At 39.6% G+C, this 19,806-nt stretch overlaps 3 protein-coding genes across 6 annotated transcripts; 2 read left to right on the top strand and 1 right to left on the bottom strand.

Annotated features, from left to right (window-relative positions):
* The first annotated feature begins 2,447 nt into the window (after positions 1-2,447).
* LOC129763047 (uncharacterized) lies at positions 2,448-5,254 on the top strand. 3 transcript variants are annotated; one of them, XM_055761787.1, is made up of 3 exons: positions 2,448-2,949; positions 3,923-4,212; positions 4,270-5,254. In XM_055761787.1, the coding sequence occupies exons 1-3, from the start codon at positions 2,602-2,604 to the stop codon at positions 4,376-4,378; spliced, it is 747 nt and encodes a 248-aa protein (XP_055617762.1). In that variant the 5' UTR covers positions 2,448-2,601; the 3' UTR covers positions 4,379-5,254. The 3 variants fall into 3 exon arrangements, 2 of the variants coding, with proteins under 2 accessions (XP_055617762.1, XP_055617761.1); XR_008740783.1 differs by having other exon boundaries at positions 2,448-3,866; positions 3,923-5,254; XM_055761786.1 differs by having other exon boundaries at positions 3,923-5,254.
* Positions 5,255-5,459: 205 nt separating this feature from the next.
* On the top strand, positions 5,460-7,753 carry LOC129776223 (protein zwilch). Its single transcript, XM_055781742.1, has 4 exons — positions 5,460-6,176; positions 6,232-6,638; positions 6,701-6,774; positions 6,835-7,753. Exons 1-4 carry the CDS (start codon positions 5,551-5,553, stop codon positions 7,618-7,620), a joined length of 1,893 nt encoding a protein of 630 aa, XP_055637717.1. The 5' UTR covers positions 5,460-5,550; the 3' UTR covers positions 7,621-7,753.
* Positions 7,754-9,927: 2,174 nt separating this feature from the next.
* Positions 9,928-13,541, bottom strand: LOC129771133 (probable 2-oxoglutarate dehydrogenase E1 component DHKTD1 homolog, mitochondrial). 2 transcript variants are annotated; one of them, XM_055774517.1, is made up of 5 exons: positions 13,152-13,541; positions 12,197-12,877; positions 10,893-12,140; positions 10,234-10,835; positions 9,928-10,180 (listed from the first exon to the last, which is right to left on the bottom strand). In XM_055774517.1, the coding sequence occupies exons 1-5, from the start codon at positions 13,231-13,233 to the stop codon at positions 10,079-10,081; spliced, it is 2,715 nt and encodes a 904-aa protein (XP_055630492.1). In that variant the 5' UTR covers positions 13,234-13,541; the 3' UTR covers positions 9,928-10,078. The 2 variants fall into 2 exon arrangements, with proteins under 2 accessions (XP_055630492.1, XP_055630501.1); XM_055774526.1 differs by lacking the exon at positions 12,197-12,877.
* Positions 13,542-19,806: the final 6,265 nt, after the last annotated feature.

Below are 19,806 nucleotides of genomic sequence, written 5' to 3'. Positions count from 1 at the left end.
TGATAAATTGGCTTAAAACAGCTGAACGTTTCAATCCATCCTAAAACGGAAATTAAACTAACGATAAATTTAAAAAAAATATGGCTCTAATTGTTTGCGATAAAGAACAAATGTGCCACTTTCATGAAAATCTGACAATCACTATATCGGTTTGGCATGGAATGGTTGTATATATATATATATATGTTTTCCCTCGAGCTGTGGATGCGAGCGAATATTTCACTCGCTATGTATCTGGCATTGAATTCAACATATCGATCCGAGCCATGTACTTGCCGTTTTTGCTCTCGTGTGCATCGTCCCCTTTCCGATGCAACAAGCAGACAGTTTTGACCAAGAGTTCGAGAAACGATTTTTCATAAATGGTCATTCTCGTGATGTTTCATTTTTATCTATGCAGCTGTGTGCGTTCTCTGTTAAACGCGTGCTTGGTGCTTGCAGAAAGACGATGTACGGAAGATGCATAAAACATAATGAAGAATGATTATCGATAATTGCAGGTTTTGCCATTTTTGTTGTATATATCTTTGGGTTGCCAAATATATATCAAAGTGATTAAGAAATGTGGAATAACGGTGTTGATAGAATAAATATATAATCACATGTGTGTCAAATGCGAAAAAACCATCGAGATAGCGTTCAGGATAAATACTCAGTGCAAAGCGTGCGTTGACATAAAGAAACAAATTGCAACATATGAACAATTTGTGTGCTATTCTCGCAAAGGCAAGAAAGAATCGTTGCATCGAAATGGTTCTACAAAACCACGAAAGTCGTTAACCCTTTTCAGGGTCACCGAAACTTTCTACTATGTTATTTATGAAATTTTGATGCATTCTTAAATAATATCCGAAATGATAAACCAGTTGATTAAATAAAACAATTACGTAGTCCCACGTTCTACGTGATCATGTCACTATATCCACGAGCTGGTGTCATTTTTTAAGAATTTATGCTGACCATAACTAAAATAAAGAGCTTAAAATGATCATAACTTTGAAAAACTGCGGCTGCTCTGCTGGGAGCTTGAGAATTTCAAGCGTGAAATCAGAGAGCGATATTGTTTTCGTTCGTTGCTCCATCATTTTTTTTATCACGAATGGTTGTCATAACACGGGTGATGTTATGTGCAGCACATTGTTTGCGGAATAAATCGCACCAGAAAACAACTTCAACAGAAACTCAGAAAATGTGTAGTAGGCTAGAAATATTGTGGCGCGGGAAAAACATCATGGGTATAAGACGGTCTGTGATACCATGCGCGAGTATACGAGTTATGATTTTGCGCGCTAAATGTCCAAACCAAAATACTTATAATTGATCCTTCAGATCGTGGTGCAATAGTTTTGAATTGTAATGAATGATATTTTTCAGAACAAAACATAACCGGGCAAACGTAAGGGTGGGTTTAGACTAGTGATATATTCATGTGAAGAAATATGATGAGATTTATAGAAATCGCATCAACCGTTTACACTAGCGCGAACTTAGATAATGAATATATTCATATTTTTGATGAATTTATTCACCTGAAGTAGAATTGTGAGAAATGAGAAATTCACCAGCGTTTACATATGCCTGAATTTATTCTATGCATCGTATACATATATACCTCGGAGAAGTGTATCATATATATACTCACCCGTTTACATCTATTTTCGGGTAAATAAATCCGTCTATAGCTATAGATCTCCCTAATGTAAACCCGCCATAATAAACCAGGCAAGCGTATGCCGTCCGATGCTCTCTAAAACTCGGTCGGATCTTGCTAAAGGATCGTATTCTATATTTCATAGTAAGCGGGCAATCAGTTGGCGGCTTGGGCCGCCCCATTACATTGATCTAAGAATAAATTTTGAAAAACGAAAACGAAAAAAAATGGGTGGGTTATATCTATGATATAACCGCAAGGTTGACGTGGGACTTTTTAGCCTAGCAATCATTTGTTTGTATTGATTAAATTTTTGATTGAATGGAACAATTTCCGAATTTAATTGAATTCAATATATTTGCTTTGTAAGTGAAACGATTCAATAAATGCCATGTAAGATCAATTCATGCATTGTGATAGATTATGTTCTTCGTTACAAGTAAATCCTTTTACGTTTGTATGATGCCTAGGACAAAATATGTGAACGGAAGAATTATAAAACGATTATTTTATTCTACATTTCCCTCTGAAGTTTGCATCTCTCATGTTTGCATACTTCTCGAACCGCGAATTTGCTTGATTTGATGAACTTCAGGCACTCAGTTTCGATTTTGACATGTACGTCGAATGCATATTGTTTAATCAATAGGCGTTATCGCTGCAAATGGTTATCCTTCATAGGATATGCCAGTTAGGGCATTTAGATAACGCTTAACATTTTACAGTTATTCAATTGTTTATCTTATGAAAAATAACAATTTTTCAAACAAAATAACAAAATTCAATTTTTGACGCGTATTTATTCCACCTGTAAATCAACTATCATTTTCACTTCACAAATCGGCACAAGAAGCTGCTGTCAAGGCGAAATACGAAGAGATAGTAGTCCGTGTGCATTCTGTTTGTTTGCATGTTTTTTCGTGTTAGCAGCAGCAGTTAAAAGCAAAAAAATGACGCAAAGATGGAATTCGGAACAAAATGAACACTTTGTGGAATTATATAAAGAACAAACCATTTTGTGGAACTGTATGGATCCCAATTATAAAAACAGAGATTTGCGTAAAGCCTCGCTTGAATACATTCGTTCAGAAGTGGGGTTATCGGATACGAAAGAAGTTACAAAAAAAATAAAAAATTTACGTTCTACATACAACCAGGAGAAATTAAAAATTGAGAAAAGCAAACGAAGCGGATGTGGTACTGATGAGATATATAAACCTTCCGTCCAATGGTTCGATGCCATGGATTACATCATGAATATTATTCATCTGAAGGAAAAACAAACAATAAGTAATCTAGTAAGTTATTTTCTTCTATTATATAATGCACTATAACACTAAATATATATATACATTACTAAATGATTCGATATTATACTATACTGCAACTATACTACACTATATTATACTGTATTCTCTAATTAATAAATCATATTATTTTGCCAAGTAACCGCTCCCTCGCTATTAAAGTAATGTTTATATTTATCTCTCATTTTCTCTGCAATAGCCTTTGATCTATTATTCATCCGTGAGCGTTGAATGCTTCGTAAACCCTCAATCTCTGACCTCCACTGCCCTAAATTAATTTCAAAATTTATTATGTCTTCATAGTCAATTGTTCCTGGTGGAGTATACGTTTTCGATGCAGACATACGCAACCAGTTGTGTAAAGTACATGCACATAAAACTATCTTCATTGCGGTATCCTCTCTAACCTGGATTGGTTTTCCCAAAATACGAAAACGAGATGCTAAAATGCCAAATCCATTTTCAACTATTCTCCTTGCTCTGCTCAATCTGTAGTTAAAAATCTTTTCTTCTTTAGTCGGTGTATTTTTATAGGGCTTCAATAAATACGGCTTTAATGGAAACGCATCATCACCTACTAAAACGCCATTTTCAGGCAATAGAATATTGTTTTCTAGATGAGAATATAAAGAGCATTTTTGAAATATCCCACCATCTGCGTTACGACCGTATGAGCCTATATCAACATATCTAAAACAATAATCGTGATCCACGATTGCCATTAACACTATGCTATTCGTTCCCTTATAGTTGTAATATTCACTACCACAATTAGGTGGTGCTTGAATTGTGATGTGCTTCCCATCAATAGCTCCATAGCAACCTGGGAAGTTCCACCTTGAATGGAATCCTACTCCTATATCTTGCCATTCTTCCTTATTCGGCATCTGAAAAATTAAAATATAATTGTTAGTTATGATTTCAATTAGAATAGTGTCATAAAATAAAATATTTTCAATTTCAGGAACCATTTCATGCATCAACATCTGGGAGCGATTTTGCTGAAGAAATTACAATAATCGATGAGGAGTACCTCGATGCTACTGATGAAAACAACGCTGATGAAATCCTACCAAAGAAGCCATCGAACAGAAGATCGAAGAAGAAATTGTCAACTGAGCAGTCTACAATACAAGCGGCCGTGAATGAACTGAAGGAACTGAATAATAATTTAACAGTGTCTGCCTCGAGTATGGGAGAACCAGAAGATGAATGTGAGGCAATTGGAAGACATGTTATAATGCAGCTCAGACAGTTATCCCCAATTGATAGAATTGATGCGACAGATGAAATACATGCAATTCTTTCTAGATACCGTAAGAATGCCCTCTGCGTCAGTAGAATGCAATACACATATTCTGATCACGAATATACTGAAACATCACAGGCGACTGTAGGTTTTCCACCAAGATCACCCTAACGTCCTACATCTTCACAATCAAATCAACAGTCGCAAATACTATAACCAAGTCATGCAATATTGTACTATTTTTAAGGATCACTTTCCATACAATAGAACTTAGATAATAAAAAAAGCTACTTACTTTAATAAAATCTTTTAGACTGAAATTTATAGCGTCACATACTTCCGGAATTATCTTAGCTATGGATGCCTTCGAGATTCTAAAAAATATCGACAATAATCTGAACGATATTCCAGAGGAGAGGTACACCAAAGTAATTTCTAATTTCACTCTTGCAGGTATAGCACCCCTCATAAGTGTATCTTGGCGTTGTATTTTTGGAGCAATTAAATCCAATAGTGTTTCCACTTGTTCTGGTGTTACTCTCAACACTGCTCTGTACTCTCGGGGATCATTATCGTAGAGTTCGTTCAGTATTGTATTTGTTGCTCCTTTTTTTTGCATCCAATTCCTGGCCCAAATCCTTTTGCCTTTCTGCTTTTTCCGAATAGTACCTTCAGCTCGAAGTAATTCAGCACAAAGTATTTTTGTAACCGCTTTTGTCACGGTACGAACTACAGTCAGCCGTGTTTTGCTGGACAACATTGTATACGGTATAAACTACGGTTAGCGTGTATTTCGGGATCAAATTGTGTGATAATAAATGCAACTGAAAACCTGAGATAAAAACTGCCAATAGAGATGTCGATTTCGGATCAATTATCTGTCAAATTCTGATCTGATTCCTGTTTCTCATTATTTGATGTACATTTGAAAAATCACCTGGCATCCCTGGTAAACCCGTGCTGTTGTATCTAGTTACATGCCAACAACTCACACTGTGTGAACAGACAAGGCGAGTCAACCGATTGTCAAGCGAGTCCACCGGGTCAGTAGCTGCTCACTGTCAAGTCAGCTACTAGCAACGTATAAATGGGCCTTAATGCAAAATCTGAAAGAATCGCGTTTATCTATTTACGCACATGAAATTTATATGAAAATTAATTTCAGTGTATGGATCTGAATATGGATGGTTGTTCCAAAACTGCATCGTGAGACCCCTGGTTAAGAAAATTTTTCAGCGCGCTTCTGTGACGTTTGAATTTCAAAAAAGTAAACTGAAATCGACCGATTGTGTTCGAAGTTTTATTTGTGTAATAGAATTTAATTTGAATTGTCTGTTTTAGCAATGCCGGCTGAAGTGGTAAATCTCGCGAATGTGTACGCCTTCCTGAGAGACTCGTACGATTCCGTGGATGTCCTGCTGGCCCCACCACCGACATACATCCAGTCTCTGTCGGAAATCGATTCAAAAATTGTGTTCATCCATAAATACGATGAAGTACGCAGCAAAGCCACTCTCGATGGTGGCAATCGCTTCAGCCCAAAAGTAAAGGATACCTCACAGGTGGATTTGGACCTGACGGGTTCACCCCTCAAGGATGATGTGAAACTGGAAGATTTAAACATGTCAACCGATCAGAATGGGCTAGTTTGTTTCGAGAATCCATGGCTCGAACGGGAGGAATGTTACGCTCCCATCCCCGTCGAGAAAGCACGTCCCATTCTTCAGGAGGTGTTGAATAGTGGCGCTGCGGGATCTGGTCATTTGTGGGCCCTCTGTGACGGCAAGGATATGGATCAGACGCTGCTTTTGCAGGTGGAAATCAACACGATGAATAAATTCGTTAGGGGAGTGGTTAAACTGCTTGGTTACTTTCCGGAAGAGCAGCTAACGATGGTGAAACTGCAGCGGATTCACGATACCAGGGCGCCAGGATTCACGAAGGAGTTGGAGACCAGTATTGAGCTATGGTAAAAGGATTGAATGCATCGAAGATGTTTAGTTATTAATGATGATTTTTTTCAGGTACAAAATACAGTCTCACATCAGCGTGAAGCTTCGCTGGATAACTAATTCAGAGCATCCTTCATTCCTCATCAACAAGAAGGCGGACATTGTTCTCCGCCAAGCAATACAAGTGAATGATACCCAATCCGTGGCGGAATATTTTTGGAGCCAATTACACTTGCTGGATATCATCAAGGACAGGATTCTACAGGTACGGAGCGAGGGCAAGACAAACTTAGAGGACGAATGGTTCGCCGGGACTTTAGATGTCGATCTCATCGAGGAGAAAGTTCACAAGATTTTGACGGAGTTTTGCGTCGTTGAGTCCACCGAATATAAGTTGGCTCAGATTGGCTCGATTGTAGAGCGTGTCAAGAATCGATCAGCTGCGGATGTAACCGATCGATTATGGAGTGTGCTCAAATGTAACATAACTTTAATGTGTGATCCTTTCTTGGTTTTTGCTTGAATATATTTTTTTTTGAAGATTGTTCCTGCTATGACGACTTGAAGGATGTTCTAACGTTTATTTTTAAAGCCGCTTCCAGAAGCTATCTTGCGGTAGAATATTTTACGTTTCAGTTTATTGACAGAATCATGATTTTTTATCATCTCTTCCAGAACATTCCCAGCAACAACAATCGCCTGGCACAACTGATCAAATCGATTGCTCAGGGGAGGTTGGCGATCCCGATCCTCACGGGAGCCGAGCCGTTGGAACTTTTGTTGGAAATCGGGTTGGAAAAGATTTTCAAAGACTATCAGATAATTTTCCACGAAAGCAAAATTTGCAATCTCGACTTGGCGAACGTTGGCAAAACGACGAACGTCCGCCACGATTCCATGAAAGTCTCGAGAGCTTCTAGCATCCGCAAGTCCATGTATGAGGCTGTCCCGTCTTCCCAGAGCCGGAAGACGGCATTACTCTCCAATCCGGGCGACACAAAACAGCTCGATGATGACGATGATGGCGCCATACGGAATAGTTATTTCAACGAGGATGAGGCAAATATGAGGATCGCAAAACTGGCCCAAATTCATATGCTTCTGGAGCATTTGCTCTCGATTGAGACTCATCTGAAGCTGACCAGTATATATCCGCAAGTGGCTGAGGAATATTTTGCCCGACCAACGGTTTGCTTTGAGGAGATGCGATCCCGCAAGACGGATCGGTTGGAGATTCCGATTTTAAACAACAAAATTATTGAGCTGGTAGAGAACTCATCGCCATACATCAGGAGGGTGGGGATGGCGAGCAAGAGCAAGTTCCGGACGGTGCAGAGTGTATTTTATCAGAGTACTGATCCTATTCTGCCCACGAATTTGTTCAGTCAGCTGAAATCCGATGAGACGGACGTCAAAAATGGTTACTGGTGTCTAGAGTATACCAAGATCATCAATCATTGAATACCTGGGAATGTCACTGATGGTAGTTTAAGTTCTCAATAAGGATGTTGTGAGATGTATTGTAATTATTATTAACAGTTTATCTTCGATGTGTGAATGTTGAATCGTATAATATATGTAAGATTTTAATGAAGCGTTGTATTGCATTTTTTCTTAATGTTTCGACGTTTCAGCAAATGTTTTATGCTCACCACCCAGTTGGTGTTATTTATCAATCAACGCGACATGAGTGTATTACGTGCGGATCTAAGTTTCAGAAAGAATATCGAGATCCAAAAAAAAAAAAACAACTGACATCGGTATTCTCTTAAACTCGAGTCAAAAACTCTCAACCAAGCAAACCATTTGTCATGACAATTGTCATGCGAAAATGCGAAAACAGAATAGAAACTGAGAGAGGTTGGCGTCGACATCATGCCTCATACCGTATGTTTCTATTCTGTTTTCGCATTTACGCATGACAAATGGTTTGCTTGCTCTCAACACAAGAATAAAGGCTGATTTAGACGATGCCAGTCAGCGCTCTAGTTGAAGTATCCAGTGAATAGAGAACAGACACTCTGTTCAAGTTAGAGGCCAATTACTTGTTCGATACTGGTACAAGTGACTTGGACAGAGTGTCTGTTATCTGTTCACTGGATACCTCAACTAGAGCGCTGACTGGCATCGTCTAAATCAGCCTTAAGATCGATTCAGATGGATTTCGCGCCAACTCGACCAGATTTTGGCATGACCCTCTCAAAATTGAATGAAACTTTCTGAGCGTGGAGACCTTACCTAATTAAGCAACTTGACATACTTAGTTTTCCGAAAATTTATCTAGATTAATGGCGGGTTTACATTAGATAGATCTATAGCTATAGATGGATTTATTCACGCGAAAATAGATGTAAACGGGTGAGAATATATATGATACATTTCTTCGAGGTATATACAACCACTATGAATAGAATAAATTCTGGCATATGTAAACGCTGGTGAATTTCTCACTGGTGAGAAATCACTAAAGTTAGATGCAGTTCTACTTGTTGAAAAGTTGTCCTAGATGGATTTTTCGATATTTGATTTCGTTGGAAAGTTACAGCCAAAAGTATGACACCTCAAAGGATATAGTGTTGCTGTACAAATTTTTAAACGCCTTTTTCACGAAATCACGTTTTTTTCTCATTTTTTCGATTTTTATAATCTTTCAAATAGCTATTTATCACGAAAAATAACTCTTTTTTCACAAAAATTACCGCCATTTGGCAATTTTTCGAATTTTCAAAAACCCCTATGAAACGCTTTAGGTATTGTCCTAAATTTTTAAAATATTCATTGAAATTCGTTCTGCGACACTCCGTTGCCTCAGAACCGATACCACCAGTATGGTACAGATTTTCAGACAGCATCTACGAATCAGCTGTCAACAGCGTCATAATCATTATTCGCGCCCTCAAAAAACAAAAGGTGCGCTCGTGGCTGAGTGGTTAGCGTCTTACATTATCATGCCGGGTGTTCGGGTTCGATTCCCGTTCTGGCCGGGGGATTTTTCGCCAGAGAAATTTCCTTCGACATGCGCTGTGGTCTAATGAACTAATGACTAATGAACTGCAAAAAGTTAAAGTCTTTATTAATCAATGAAGGGAGGATTTGATTCATTCAGTTTTCACGCGTTATACGTGTAACATCGTTCGAATATACATCCAGTTGGAGAAAAAGTACCACGTGTTCGATATCGGGCTAGTAAACTGCTGTTGAAACCATTGCCTGCCTTTCTCAAGGCAAAACAAGAGTTTATTTCCACACCGTTGATAAGTATCCCGCTAAAATACAGTCCCCTAGCTTGGCTTTAGGAACGCGCCAACAGTACCAAAGACCGCCATTCCTCCCAACGTCGCCCAGTTGCGACTGATAGAAAATTCTGCATTTGTTTGACGAAAATGAATAAATAAATTTTCGAGCGAACGTAGGATCTATTTCAATTATTGCGTGACTTGGGACCAATGAGGTCGAGACTGATGCGTTTTCTAGAGCTTCCACTCCAAACACATTTAGGCGTGTAATTTGGCATAAGAAATCTCAACTAATGAAAGGATAGAAGATACTATCGCCTGGCGCGGTGGTCTTACGTCAAACAACAGATCGATCCATGAATCGTCTCAAACAATGCTAGGTGTTCGTCACCAGATTTATCGCGCTTCCTGAAGGATGACTGAAAGTCGACGGTGATCAATATTTTAAATGCTATCGTGTACTGCGAATTTTCTACGGTATAGTTATGAATTTCTGATAAAAACATGCGGAAGAATTGTCTTACACCTTGAACAACCTCACCGTTACGCACTTCAACAAGCCATAACATAGTTTTTTTTTATTGATAACATTCAATTGCGACCTCGCAGAACGCTTTGATAGCACTATTAGCCTACACTTTGCACGAATAAATTCATTGTTTAGCAACATTTTGATCTGATCCTTAATTGAATGCCGATTTAATCACTGACTCTGCTTCCTTGACATGCCACGAACTTACTCCGACAGCGATGGTAGCTCCTTCGTAGCGTCCTCTGTAGTTGATCTACGACGAATATTCTGAGTTAACTGGCACAATATTGAGATAGCCCATCTTACCCTGTTCCCGCACATATTTTCGAACCTAGGCTGAACAAAACTCCAAACTCCCATGTTCCGGTGCTCCTCCTGACTCCAGATGAATTCTTTTGCATTCGTATACTTTGCCAATTCATCCCGTATGTTTTGCACCGGGAAGGGACACAAAGATTCCAGCCGTACAATCGCTACCTCATAATTCCTAGCTGCCAGTCGCTCATTGTTGAGGTTATAGTAGTGTTTACCGCTACAGAAGATAACTCGTTTTACCTTTTTGGGATCGGTGACTACACTATCTCCGAGTACCGGTTGGAAAAATGTACCCGGGGCTAATTCTGTATGGCTAGACACGCACTCGGATAGGCGAAGAAGTGTCTTGGGTGCCACAACAATCAGTGGTTTTCTAAAGTTACGAATCATCTGTCGGCGAAGTGCGTGGAAATACTGAGCTGGTGTGGAAGGATTGATAACTTGCATGTTAATGTCATCACCGTCCGGTGTGCTTTCCTTAGAATCTGTCATTTGCAGGAAACGTTCCATACGACACGAGCTATGTTCCGATGCAGCTCCGTCGTAACCGTGTGGAAGCAGCATGACGAGTCCGTTACAAACCATCCACTTAGCTGTAAGTAAAACAAAAATTTCAGTTTTTGAAGAGTGGTGACTATCTTATGACTTACTTTCACCACTTGCTAGAAATGTGTCTATGATAATCTGAGCTCCGTTGAAGAAATCGCCGAATTGTGCCTCCCAGATTATCAAATTATTTGGATTATCGATAGCCATTCCGTACTCAAATCCAAGCACCGCTTCCTCCGAAAGTATACTATTGGCAAGCTCTAGCTTCCCACCAGAACCACCCTGGAGCTCGTTCAACGGAATGAAAATTTCGTTTGAATTCTGATCGACAAACATTGCGTGCCGTTGGGAGAATGTCCCTCTTCCAATATCCTCCCCACTGATTCGTACATTGAATCCTTGGTACATCAAACTACCGATAGCCATAGCTTCAGCAGTGGCCCAATCTATACGGTTTCCCTCCGCAGTCCTCTTCAAACGAGCTTCTACGTGGTGCTTCTTGAGATGTGGATGAAGCGCGAAGTCGGATGGACACTTCACGCTAGTTCTTCCAATAAAATTCAGCAGGCTGTAGTCGACTCCGGTATCCCAAACCGTGATTTCGCTACCGGCTTGCAGTATTCCATTCCATTGTCGTTCAAAATAACTCTTCTCCGGTTGGTACTCGTTCACATTCTGTAGTTCGTGGTTCAGGTAATCGATATGTTTTTTAACCACCGAATCGACCTCACTTTGTGTAAGCTCTCCACTGTCTAGAAGTTTCCTCGCATACAAATTTGGGACAGAGTCACGATTGTGGATTACCTGATACAACTTGGGATTTGTGAACGTTGGATCATCCAGCTCATTGTGACCCCATCGCCGAAAGCAATTCAAATCGATGAACACATCCTTTTCGAACGTTTGTTGGTAATCGAACGCCAACTCAGTTATCTTAGTCAACGCTTCAGGGTTATCGCCATTAACGTGAAAGATCGGAGCCATGATGCTCTTAGCAAGATCCGATGCATAGCGTGTTCCGCGGCCACGATCTCCGGGTGTGGTGAAACCTACCTGGTTGTTTACGATCATGTGAATCGAGCCACCAACATCGAAGTGAGGCACGTTAGCCGTCATCAGGCACTCCTGGTTGATACCCTGGCCCGTGAAGGCGGCATCCCCGTGCAGCTGGACGTTCAGAACCTTGGTCGGTCGCGTACCTTCGCTGGCGTATGGTCCATCCCGTAGGAAGAGTTGTTTCGCACGAGTTTTGCCCATCGAAACGGGATTAACCGCTTCCAGGTGAGATGGGTTATGGGGCATATTCAAATGAATTGTTTTGCCACGAATTTGTAGATCGGTTGAGGTATCTGAAATAGGAAGTGTTGATGAATAATGACAATTTCGATTATCCTACATAACGTACGGAAATGACTAGCAATGTCGCACATTGCTTTCGCATCTGGCGGGAATTCGGGTAGACCTTTGAACTTGCGGAAGATTTTTGCAGGACGCGTTTGGAATAGCGTTGTCAGTACGTTTAGCTTACCTCGATGAGGCATTCCAACAACGATATTGGTGAGATCGGCCTCTGCCGCACAGATAAAAAGCTGCCGGTAGAAGGCCATAATACTTTCGGCTCCTTCGCCGCCATAACGTTTTACGGTGGGAAATTTCGTGGCCAGAAAATTATCGAAGGCTTGTGATTTGAGCAGTAGTTCTGCGATTTCTCTCCGGTCGGTGGTGCCCAGATTTTCGTGGAAGAGTCGTTCATAGTTCTCTGTCAACCACTCGCGCTCCTGCTCATTTTCGATATAAGCTAGCTCAATACTCGCACTGCCACAATAAGTTTGACTGAGCAGATCCTTAAGCTGTTCGACAGTCAACGTGGAGTTGGATTTGGAATTGAAAATACCAAATGGTTCAACGAAATCGCGCGATGATAGTCCGTATCGTAGACTGTCGAGCTCTGGGACATCGCTTACAGGTTGTGCGCGGAATGTTACAGGATCTATTGCCGCTGTTCGATGAGCATGGTTCCGATAGGCTTCTACCCAACGGTATGCATTACTTTTTTGAACTCTTGCCTCGATTACGATTTTATCCACTGTGAAAAGGAAATCCAACCCAATTATTTCTAAGAGTAATTAGGACTATTTTCATAGTATTCCCAGACACATACGACTGAAATTAATCTTGTTTGAATATGTACCACATACACGCCCCAATCAGCGAAGTTCATTCGCCGCAATCTTTGGGCTGATAAAGAATCGATGTAATGAACAAACAAGATTTAGCACACAGCGAGGTAGTCCGCGTGGACCTCATGGGGAATAATTTGTGAGCTTGGGCATCACATGCACTGACTGATGAATACTTACGTTGAAACGCTTTCTGCTGCTTTGGTTTGAACCCGAAGACCCCCTTAGTACTGTGGTACTGTCGGGTGATAATCCTGTACATTTTGTTCAGATCCCTACCACTCAAACCACACGAAATCCACGTAGCAAACTGTTGTCAAGTGGCACAGGCATAAGATAAAAGTAGATTGTGATTTATAATTTGTTTTTTGCCTTCCGAACACTCCAATGAGACCAACAGATGGACCGGCTGTTGGAAACCGTGCGAGAGTTGAAATGGAACTGAGCGAAATTTAAGTCGCTTCTCGTTGAACACGCTGGGTTGGGGAATCTCTCAGTCGCTCTGTTCGTTCGAGTTGTTATCGCAACCCACTTTGGACCATATGACGGGTTTCTCTGTGGGCATGTACACTTTGTTTACGCAGGAGAGTGTTGATATGATTAGCTGACGTGAACAGGTTCATGTGGTTGTGTTTTGTTTACCCGCATTCTGGGGGCTCGCACCAGGGTGCTCTCAAGTGGTACACCCTCGCAGTATAATAGTTTTAGCTTTGAGAGGAGAGACTGAGTATAACAAAATTGCGAATATTTTTTCTCGTCGCGAATGCGTAAGCATTTATTCATGTTATATTTACATGCTGTGGTAGTTGTTTGTTCAGTATTAAAAATATCGTTTCTCGGTTAATAAACAATGCTCATTATATTACGTTGTATTCAACAGAAAATCGTTTTCGTTGTTAATTGTACGGTGTATAATAATTCATAAAATCTCAATGTATTAGTTCTTGAAATAAGAATTTCCTTGGAGATGCAGCTGGGCAGAAATGCGCGATTGGCGATAAAACGCAGAGTGCATGCTCGCTTCGGATGCAAAAGTGGGAACGCAAAATTCGACCGTTCATTGTTCGTCAAAATCTAATCTGGTACAAGCAATGTTTAGGATGCTTATCAAGCTGAAACTTTAACTACTTCATTCCGATTGATTTTATTTTAGTGATACGCAAGCACTATCACTGATCGAGCGAATTATCATTTGAAGCGGGACAGAACTTCACGGCTCGTGTAGATTTAAATCTTGTTAATCATTTTTACCGGTGTGGACTATGAAGGTATACCATAGCAGAATGTTTATTCAGTTAAAACTATGAAAAAATAGATAAATATTAGTTATAGGATAGGCTGACCAAATAAAAACAGGACACGTAAGCCAAGAAGAAGATTATTTGATATCTTTTTTTTTATTTAATATTTTTTGAAGAATTTTATGCAGTGAATAAAACCGAGAATAAATCCAATCAGTTGAATATTCTAAGATGTACCGGGAAACTTCGATATAACGAACATTAAACTGACGTTACGCGCGACAGTCCCGCATTTCAATAAACTGTCCCGCGTAAGATTCCATCCCGCGAAACGTCCCGCATTTGGCAAAAGAAACGAAAATGTCCCGCGATATCAATATATTGCAATATCACAATTTTTTTTTATCCCATTTATTTATTTAAGGCTCATTAGCATTTTAGCTGTAACAGAGCCGAATTTTTAATCGTGTACATGTCACATGGTTATCATATCTATAATTAGCACATTACACAGTTGCCATTCGCCAGTATTTCTTCTATACCATTACATATGGTACATTCACACAGTAGCCATTTAGGTGTAAGAGTTATTCTTTCTGTTCTTCCATTATCCAGTTGGACAACCGGACAGCGGAGACAGTTGATTGATCATTGTTGAGTTATTTATAGAACAGCAGCCCGATGTGTCTTGCAGAGCAGAGCAGTTGTATGGATAAATCTATCTTATTTCGACCGTGGATCGATCTCCATCGCTGATGATTGTTGCGTGGACGTAGCTATTCTGTAACAACACAAATGAAGCGCTGGGCGTGTTATTTTACCTTTTCGTGGCTTTGGTGGTCGTCTGTCTCTCTATTTTGGCCATTCGCCCAATAGTTTTCTATCGGGCGCAGCTAGAGAGTGCTGGGAAGGTTGGTGGTCTTCGCGACAATGTTTATCTCCAGCCTATCAAACCTTCAGTGATCTTTTGGCATAATGGGCTGATCCCAGGTTCAGCATAAAGACCACATCACCTTCCCAACTCCGGCAAGCACTTCGTACTATATATCTCCCCGTTCACCATATTACTCGAAAGAAGAGCGGCTTGGACATTCCCTTCACGTCTGTCAGAGAAGGACCTTCTTCGAGAACTTGATGTGAATGATATATTCGATGTCATCGCTTACCTGGGGAACGTAAAGTACCCGGTCCCCTGTCATTCGTTGAATTCTAGCATCAAGTACGTCTCGTCTTTCATTAAGAGTACGAACAGAAGTTTTTCAATTTTTTCACCGGAAAGAAGTTTTCCACCAGCATCTCAAGCTACTCCTTCTGGGAGATTGCCTGCTGCTCAGATACGGCCGGTCTCGTCCGACGCTTCCGCATAAAAATGTCCATTTTAGCCAGATTCTTCTACACCGTTTGGCCGGTTTCATCGATCTCCCGGCTTAAGGAACGACAAAGAGATGATATTGTAAATACCAGATCGGCTATATCTGGCGGACACAAAGTGCCTCAGGATGTCCAACTCTTTCGCTGTGGGGTGGAGCTTGCAGTATGGAAAAATCATGCATACGTTAACACTAAAATCGATGAAAAATGATTCGGAATTTTCGAGCATTCCATTCGGTAATTTGAAGAAAATTGTAGAATTTGAATCGTGCTTGCCAGGCGTATATGCTGAGCGAGTGTTTTTCGGGCGTAAACAAAATCTAAACCATCGAAAAATCACAACTGAGTGCCGATACTCAGCAAGAAATAATACTGATCAGTTAAGACTCGCTGAACTATGGTTTATGCTCACATAACGTTTTGTTTTTTGTGTCCCGCGTTAGACATCTGACCTCTGATCTCTGACTTTAACGTACATATTTTCAATGGACGGATCCGGACCATCTCAGATTGCAGTAAAACTTCGAGTGTGTAAATACAATTGTCATTTGAGCAACTTTGCATACTTGAAATCTCAAAAAAAAAAACAATTTGACTACTTTTTGGAACGGGATAGTTTCTTTCTCAATTTTTTACAAAAAATTCTAATTCCAAAACTATAATACAGGGCGGTCTCGATTATATACAGTCTCCAACTTCTTTTCACTGTATATAATCGAGTCAATTTTTTTTAGAATTAGTTTTTTATGCGAATATTTTTCGTTTTTGAATATAAAACAAGAATTTAGTTTTTGATTCATCCCCTTAAAGTGATCACATTCGTTCTTCGTATAAAAAAAAGAATTCTTTCAGGAGGTGATAAAGGTTCATATTTGATGAAAAGAAATTGAACTTTTTCTCTGTTTCGGGCGCTGTTTGCCTTGAACTGACTCTAATTCCAAAATCACGCTACGTAGAACAACTCTGTTACTTTCATTTGAAAGATGAGAAAATTTGATATATGATACAGTTGTAAAACCGTCATTGTAAAACCGAGAAGCGAAAAAATTAAAATAAGTTTGTGATTTTTAAGGTGTTATTCTTCATTTTATCGAAAAAAATAAATAAAAATATATATATATATATATATATATATATATATATATATATATATATATATTTGTTTTTTCTATATATATATATATATATTTCTATCACGTCTAAACTGCTTAACTACGCGCTTGTGATCTTTTTCACTGACGGAGCATCCATTTTTGCCGTTCTTCACCTTCCGGTCGATGGTTAGGTTCTCGAAGTATCGTTTTAGTACTCTGCTGACCGTGGATTGGACGATTCCCAGTATCTTACCGATGTCCCGATGTGACAACTCCGGATTCTCGAAATGAGTGCGCAGGATTAATTCACGACGCTCTTTTTCGTTCGACGACATTTTTCCAAATTTACGAAAAATTAACAGTGAAGGATGGCCAACGTGATCTATACACTCTTATCTGATTATAAGCGAAAGCTGAAGATATAATTCCTATAAATTAAATTTCTACAGCGTTTTTTCCGTGATGCAATTTGATGTGACACACCCTTTATGTTTATGACGTGGAAATTAAAGCTCAATCATCTCAATGGAAGCTGCTAATTTGGAATAGGCAAAAATGGAAGACGAGTCAAAACACAACCAGGAACTTCAGGAACAACTTGAAGACATACAAGAAGCAAAAATATCATAACAAACACACAATACAAACGAACAAAGCTGAACAAAAATCACGAGCGAAAACCAGAGCCCGGAAGCTGCATCATCGAATTTTGCAGACATCCAGTGCGTGCATTTTAATGGATGATAAGACTTACGTTAAAGAGGACTCAACAACTTTTTCGGTGCCACAATTTTACACCACAGTCATTGGCGAGGAAGTGAGTGACTATGAGAAGTCAATTAAGGCGAAAAATTTGGGCAGAAAGTGTTTGTTTGGCAGGCAATCTGTTCTTGTGAATTGAAGTGGTTAAGTTTCTACCCTTAGAAAAATCCTCGGTCGAAAACTACTAAATACATTTGGTAATGTAAAATTAGTAGAATGTACAATTTTTTTGTACATATTGTCAACAAACCCGCATCCCTACCAGAGATTAGTATATTTTACTCGATAACATTAGTAAGCTTGGATATTGTCATATCTGAAAATTGGTGAGAAAAGCGCGTATTAACCATTTTCATTGTTCCCATAAGGCAATACGGAGGTATAATAAGGATATAATTCTGATACGTGCATTTTCGGCGAGAAAATGTAGCCGATATTGGGCTTCCGAATCATGGTTCTGCTTGACATATGTGTTTATTAGTACGGTCGAAAATGACTATAGATTGGTAGTATTTACCAAAAAATTCGTTATATCTACTAATTATTTCTCTCAGTGTACACAAAAGGGATAATAAATGCCGATATCTACAAATCTGAATGTTTGCAGAAAAGGTTGCTTCCACTATACAAGAAGCATAACAACCCACCACTATTTTGGCCGGATTTGGATTCGGCCCACTATGCCAAAATCACTCTAAAGTGGTTTCAGGATAATGATGTAGAGTTTATTGAGAAAGACATCAATCCGCCAAAACTGCCCCCAGCTTCGTCCGATCGAGAGATACTGGGCTATTGTCAAGCGAATCTTCAAAAAGTATGGTAAGATCAATAATACCATGGTGAAATTCAAGAAAAACTGTAATTTTGCGTTCAAGAAAGCCGATCGATCCACTGTACAAATCCTAATGAAAGGCGTTAATTCGAAGGTCAGAGCATATTTCCAATAATCATTTTTTCATTTGTTTTTCTTTACACACTGTAAGAAGAAGCTCCATAAACATTATCGAACGGTTTCCTTGTTTGATTGATCAATAAAAAATGATTTTAAGATGTGTTTTTAAGAAAAATGTGTTTACAGTTAAAAATGAAATCGCACAAGAACAGGCTAGACTGTATGGAAAGATTCCAAATTTTCAATATTGCAATAGATTGTTGGGAAGAGTTCGAAAATCTCTTAAATCCAAAATGAACGTCTTTTGTGAAGTAACCGATTTTTTCAATTTGTACTTTCAATATGTTCTCGCAAGACGTAATCGTCAAAAGGTCTTAGAAGCAGGGCTAGTTATTTTCGAAGCTAATAAATGTGATTGAATTTTATTCATACAACTCTCACTTCCACTACAGTCATTTTCGGTGGATTAATTTCAGTGTATCGGGGTGAAGTGGAAACGAAATATTCTCTACGCATACAGTAACATTGATTCTTTTGTTTCGTTCCTTTCCTCTTTCGTTCTCTTACAAGTATAAAAGCAGAAGCTTTCACTGACGATTAAAACTGCTTGAACGGGTTATACTTATTTTCATTTCGCATGTTAGAGGATGCTTGCTGCTTTCAAACGTAAGTTAGTTACCAAAACGTTAGTTACCAAAATGGATCGTCGTGGACCGTGTTCAAAATTCTTCAATCACTGGTAAATAACATGTTTCTCTGTTATTTGGAATACATGTTTGTTACAGAAAATGTAATAAAATGAAAGACGGCACAGATTGGACTATTCCTTTCTCGAGTTTTTCACCCTCTCTAAGGGTGAAAAGAATAGTCCGATTTGAGCTGTCTTCATTTTATTATATTTCCTGTATCAAACATGTATTCCATGTTACGAAGAAGCATGTTATTTGCAAGTATGCTGGATTATTTTTTATGCGTTTTTTGCGTGATATTTTTTACGCTATTCGCTCAAAATTACGCGATTTGCTTGAAATTACGCGATTTTTTTTACACGATTTGCTCGAAATTACGCGATTTTCGACTAGGTCTGCGCTTTCAGCGTGCCCACGCAGAATTGCGAGCGCACGCACAAACGCATACACAACGCCGGAAGCACGCGCGCGCACATACCATTGGGTACACAAGCACACACGCGCAAACATGCACAAACATGTGCACAAAAAACGCGAGTGCACACAAACATACAAATGGACGCACAGGTGCGCACAAACGCGCACACACAAGCACATACACACGCACAAACGTGCACACGCACAGACGCACGCACGGAAAGAATCGAGCACGCACGTGCACACGTACGCACACACACCCACACATTCCCATGCACAAAAAAACGCGCACACCTGCACACAAGCAAGAAAAAACAGGAAGTGGGTTATATCTATGGTATAACCGCAAGGGTGACGTAGGACTATCGT

Source organism: Toxorhynchites rutilus, chromosome 1 (assembly GCF_029784135.1).
Source record: "Toxorhynchites rutilus septentrionalis strain SRP chromosome 1, ASM2978413v1, whole genome shotgun sequence".
Taxonomy (NCBI): domain Eukaryota; kingdom Metazoa; phylum Arthropoda; class Insecta; order Diptera; family Culicidae; genus Toxorhynchites; species Toxorhynchites rutilus.
Note: the sequence above shows the minus strand (reverse complement) of the source record. Positions and strands in the feature narration are given on the sequence as shown.

What these genes read in the sequence shown, in the direction of transcription:
- LOC129763047 (XM_055761786.1), top strand. Translation starts at nt 2,602, where the DNA reads ATGACGCAAAGATGGAATTCGGAACAAAATGAACACTTTGTGGAATTA. An exon ending in AACAAACAATAAGTAATCTA is followed by an intron (nt 2,950 to 3,922) that starts GTAAGTTATTTT and finishes TTTCAATTTCAG; the next exon opens with GAACCATTTCATGCATCAAC.
- LOC129776223 (XM_055781742.1), top strand. Translation starts at nt 5,551, where the DNA reads ATGCCGGCTGAAGTGGTAAATCTCGCGAATGTGTACGCCTTCCTGAGA. An exon ending in GAGACCAGTATTGAGCTATG is followed by an intron (nt 6,177 to 6,231) that starts GTAAAAGGATTG and finishes GATTTTTTTCAG; the next exon opens with GTACAAAATACAGTCTCACA. An exon ending in ATTATGGAGTGTGCTCAAAT is followed by an intron (nt 6,639 to 6,700) that starts GTAACATAACTT and finishes TTTTTTTTGAAG; the next exon opens with ATTGTTCCTGCTATGACGAC.
- LOC129771133 (XM_055774517.1), bottom strand. Translation starts at nt 13,233, where the DNA reads ATGTACAGGATTATCACCCGACAGTACCACAGTACTAAGGGGGTCTTC. An exon ending in CGACATTGCTAGTCATTTCC is followed by an intron (nt 12,141 to 12,196) that starts GTACGTTATGTA and finishes TTCCTATTTCAG; the next exon opens with ATACCTCAACCGATCTACAA. An exon ending in AAAATATGTGCGGGAACAGG is followed by an intron (nt 10,181 to 10,233) that starts GTAAGATGGGCT and finishes TATTCGTCGTAG; the next exon opens with ATCAACTACAGAGGACGCTA.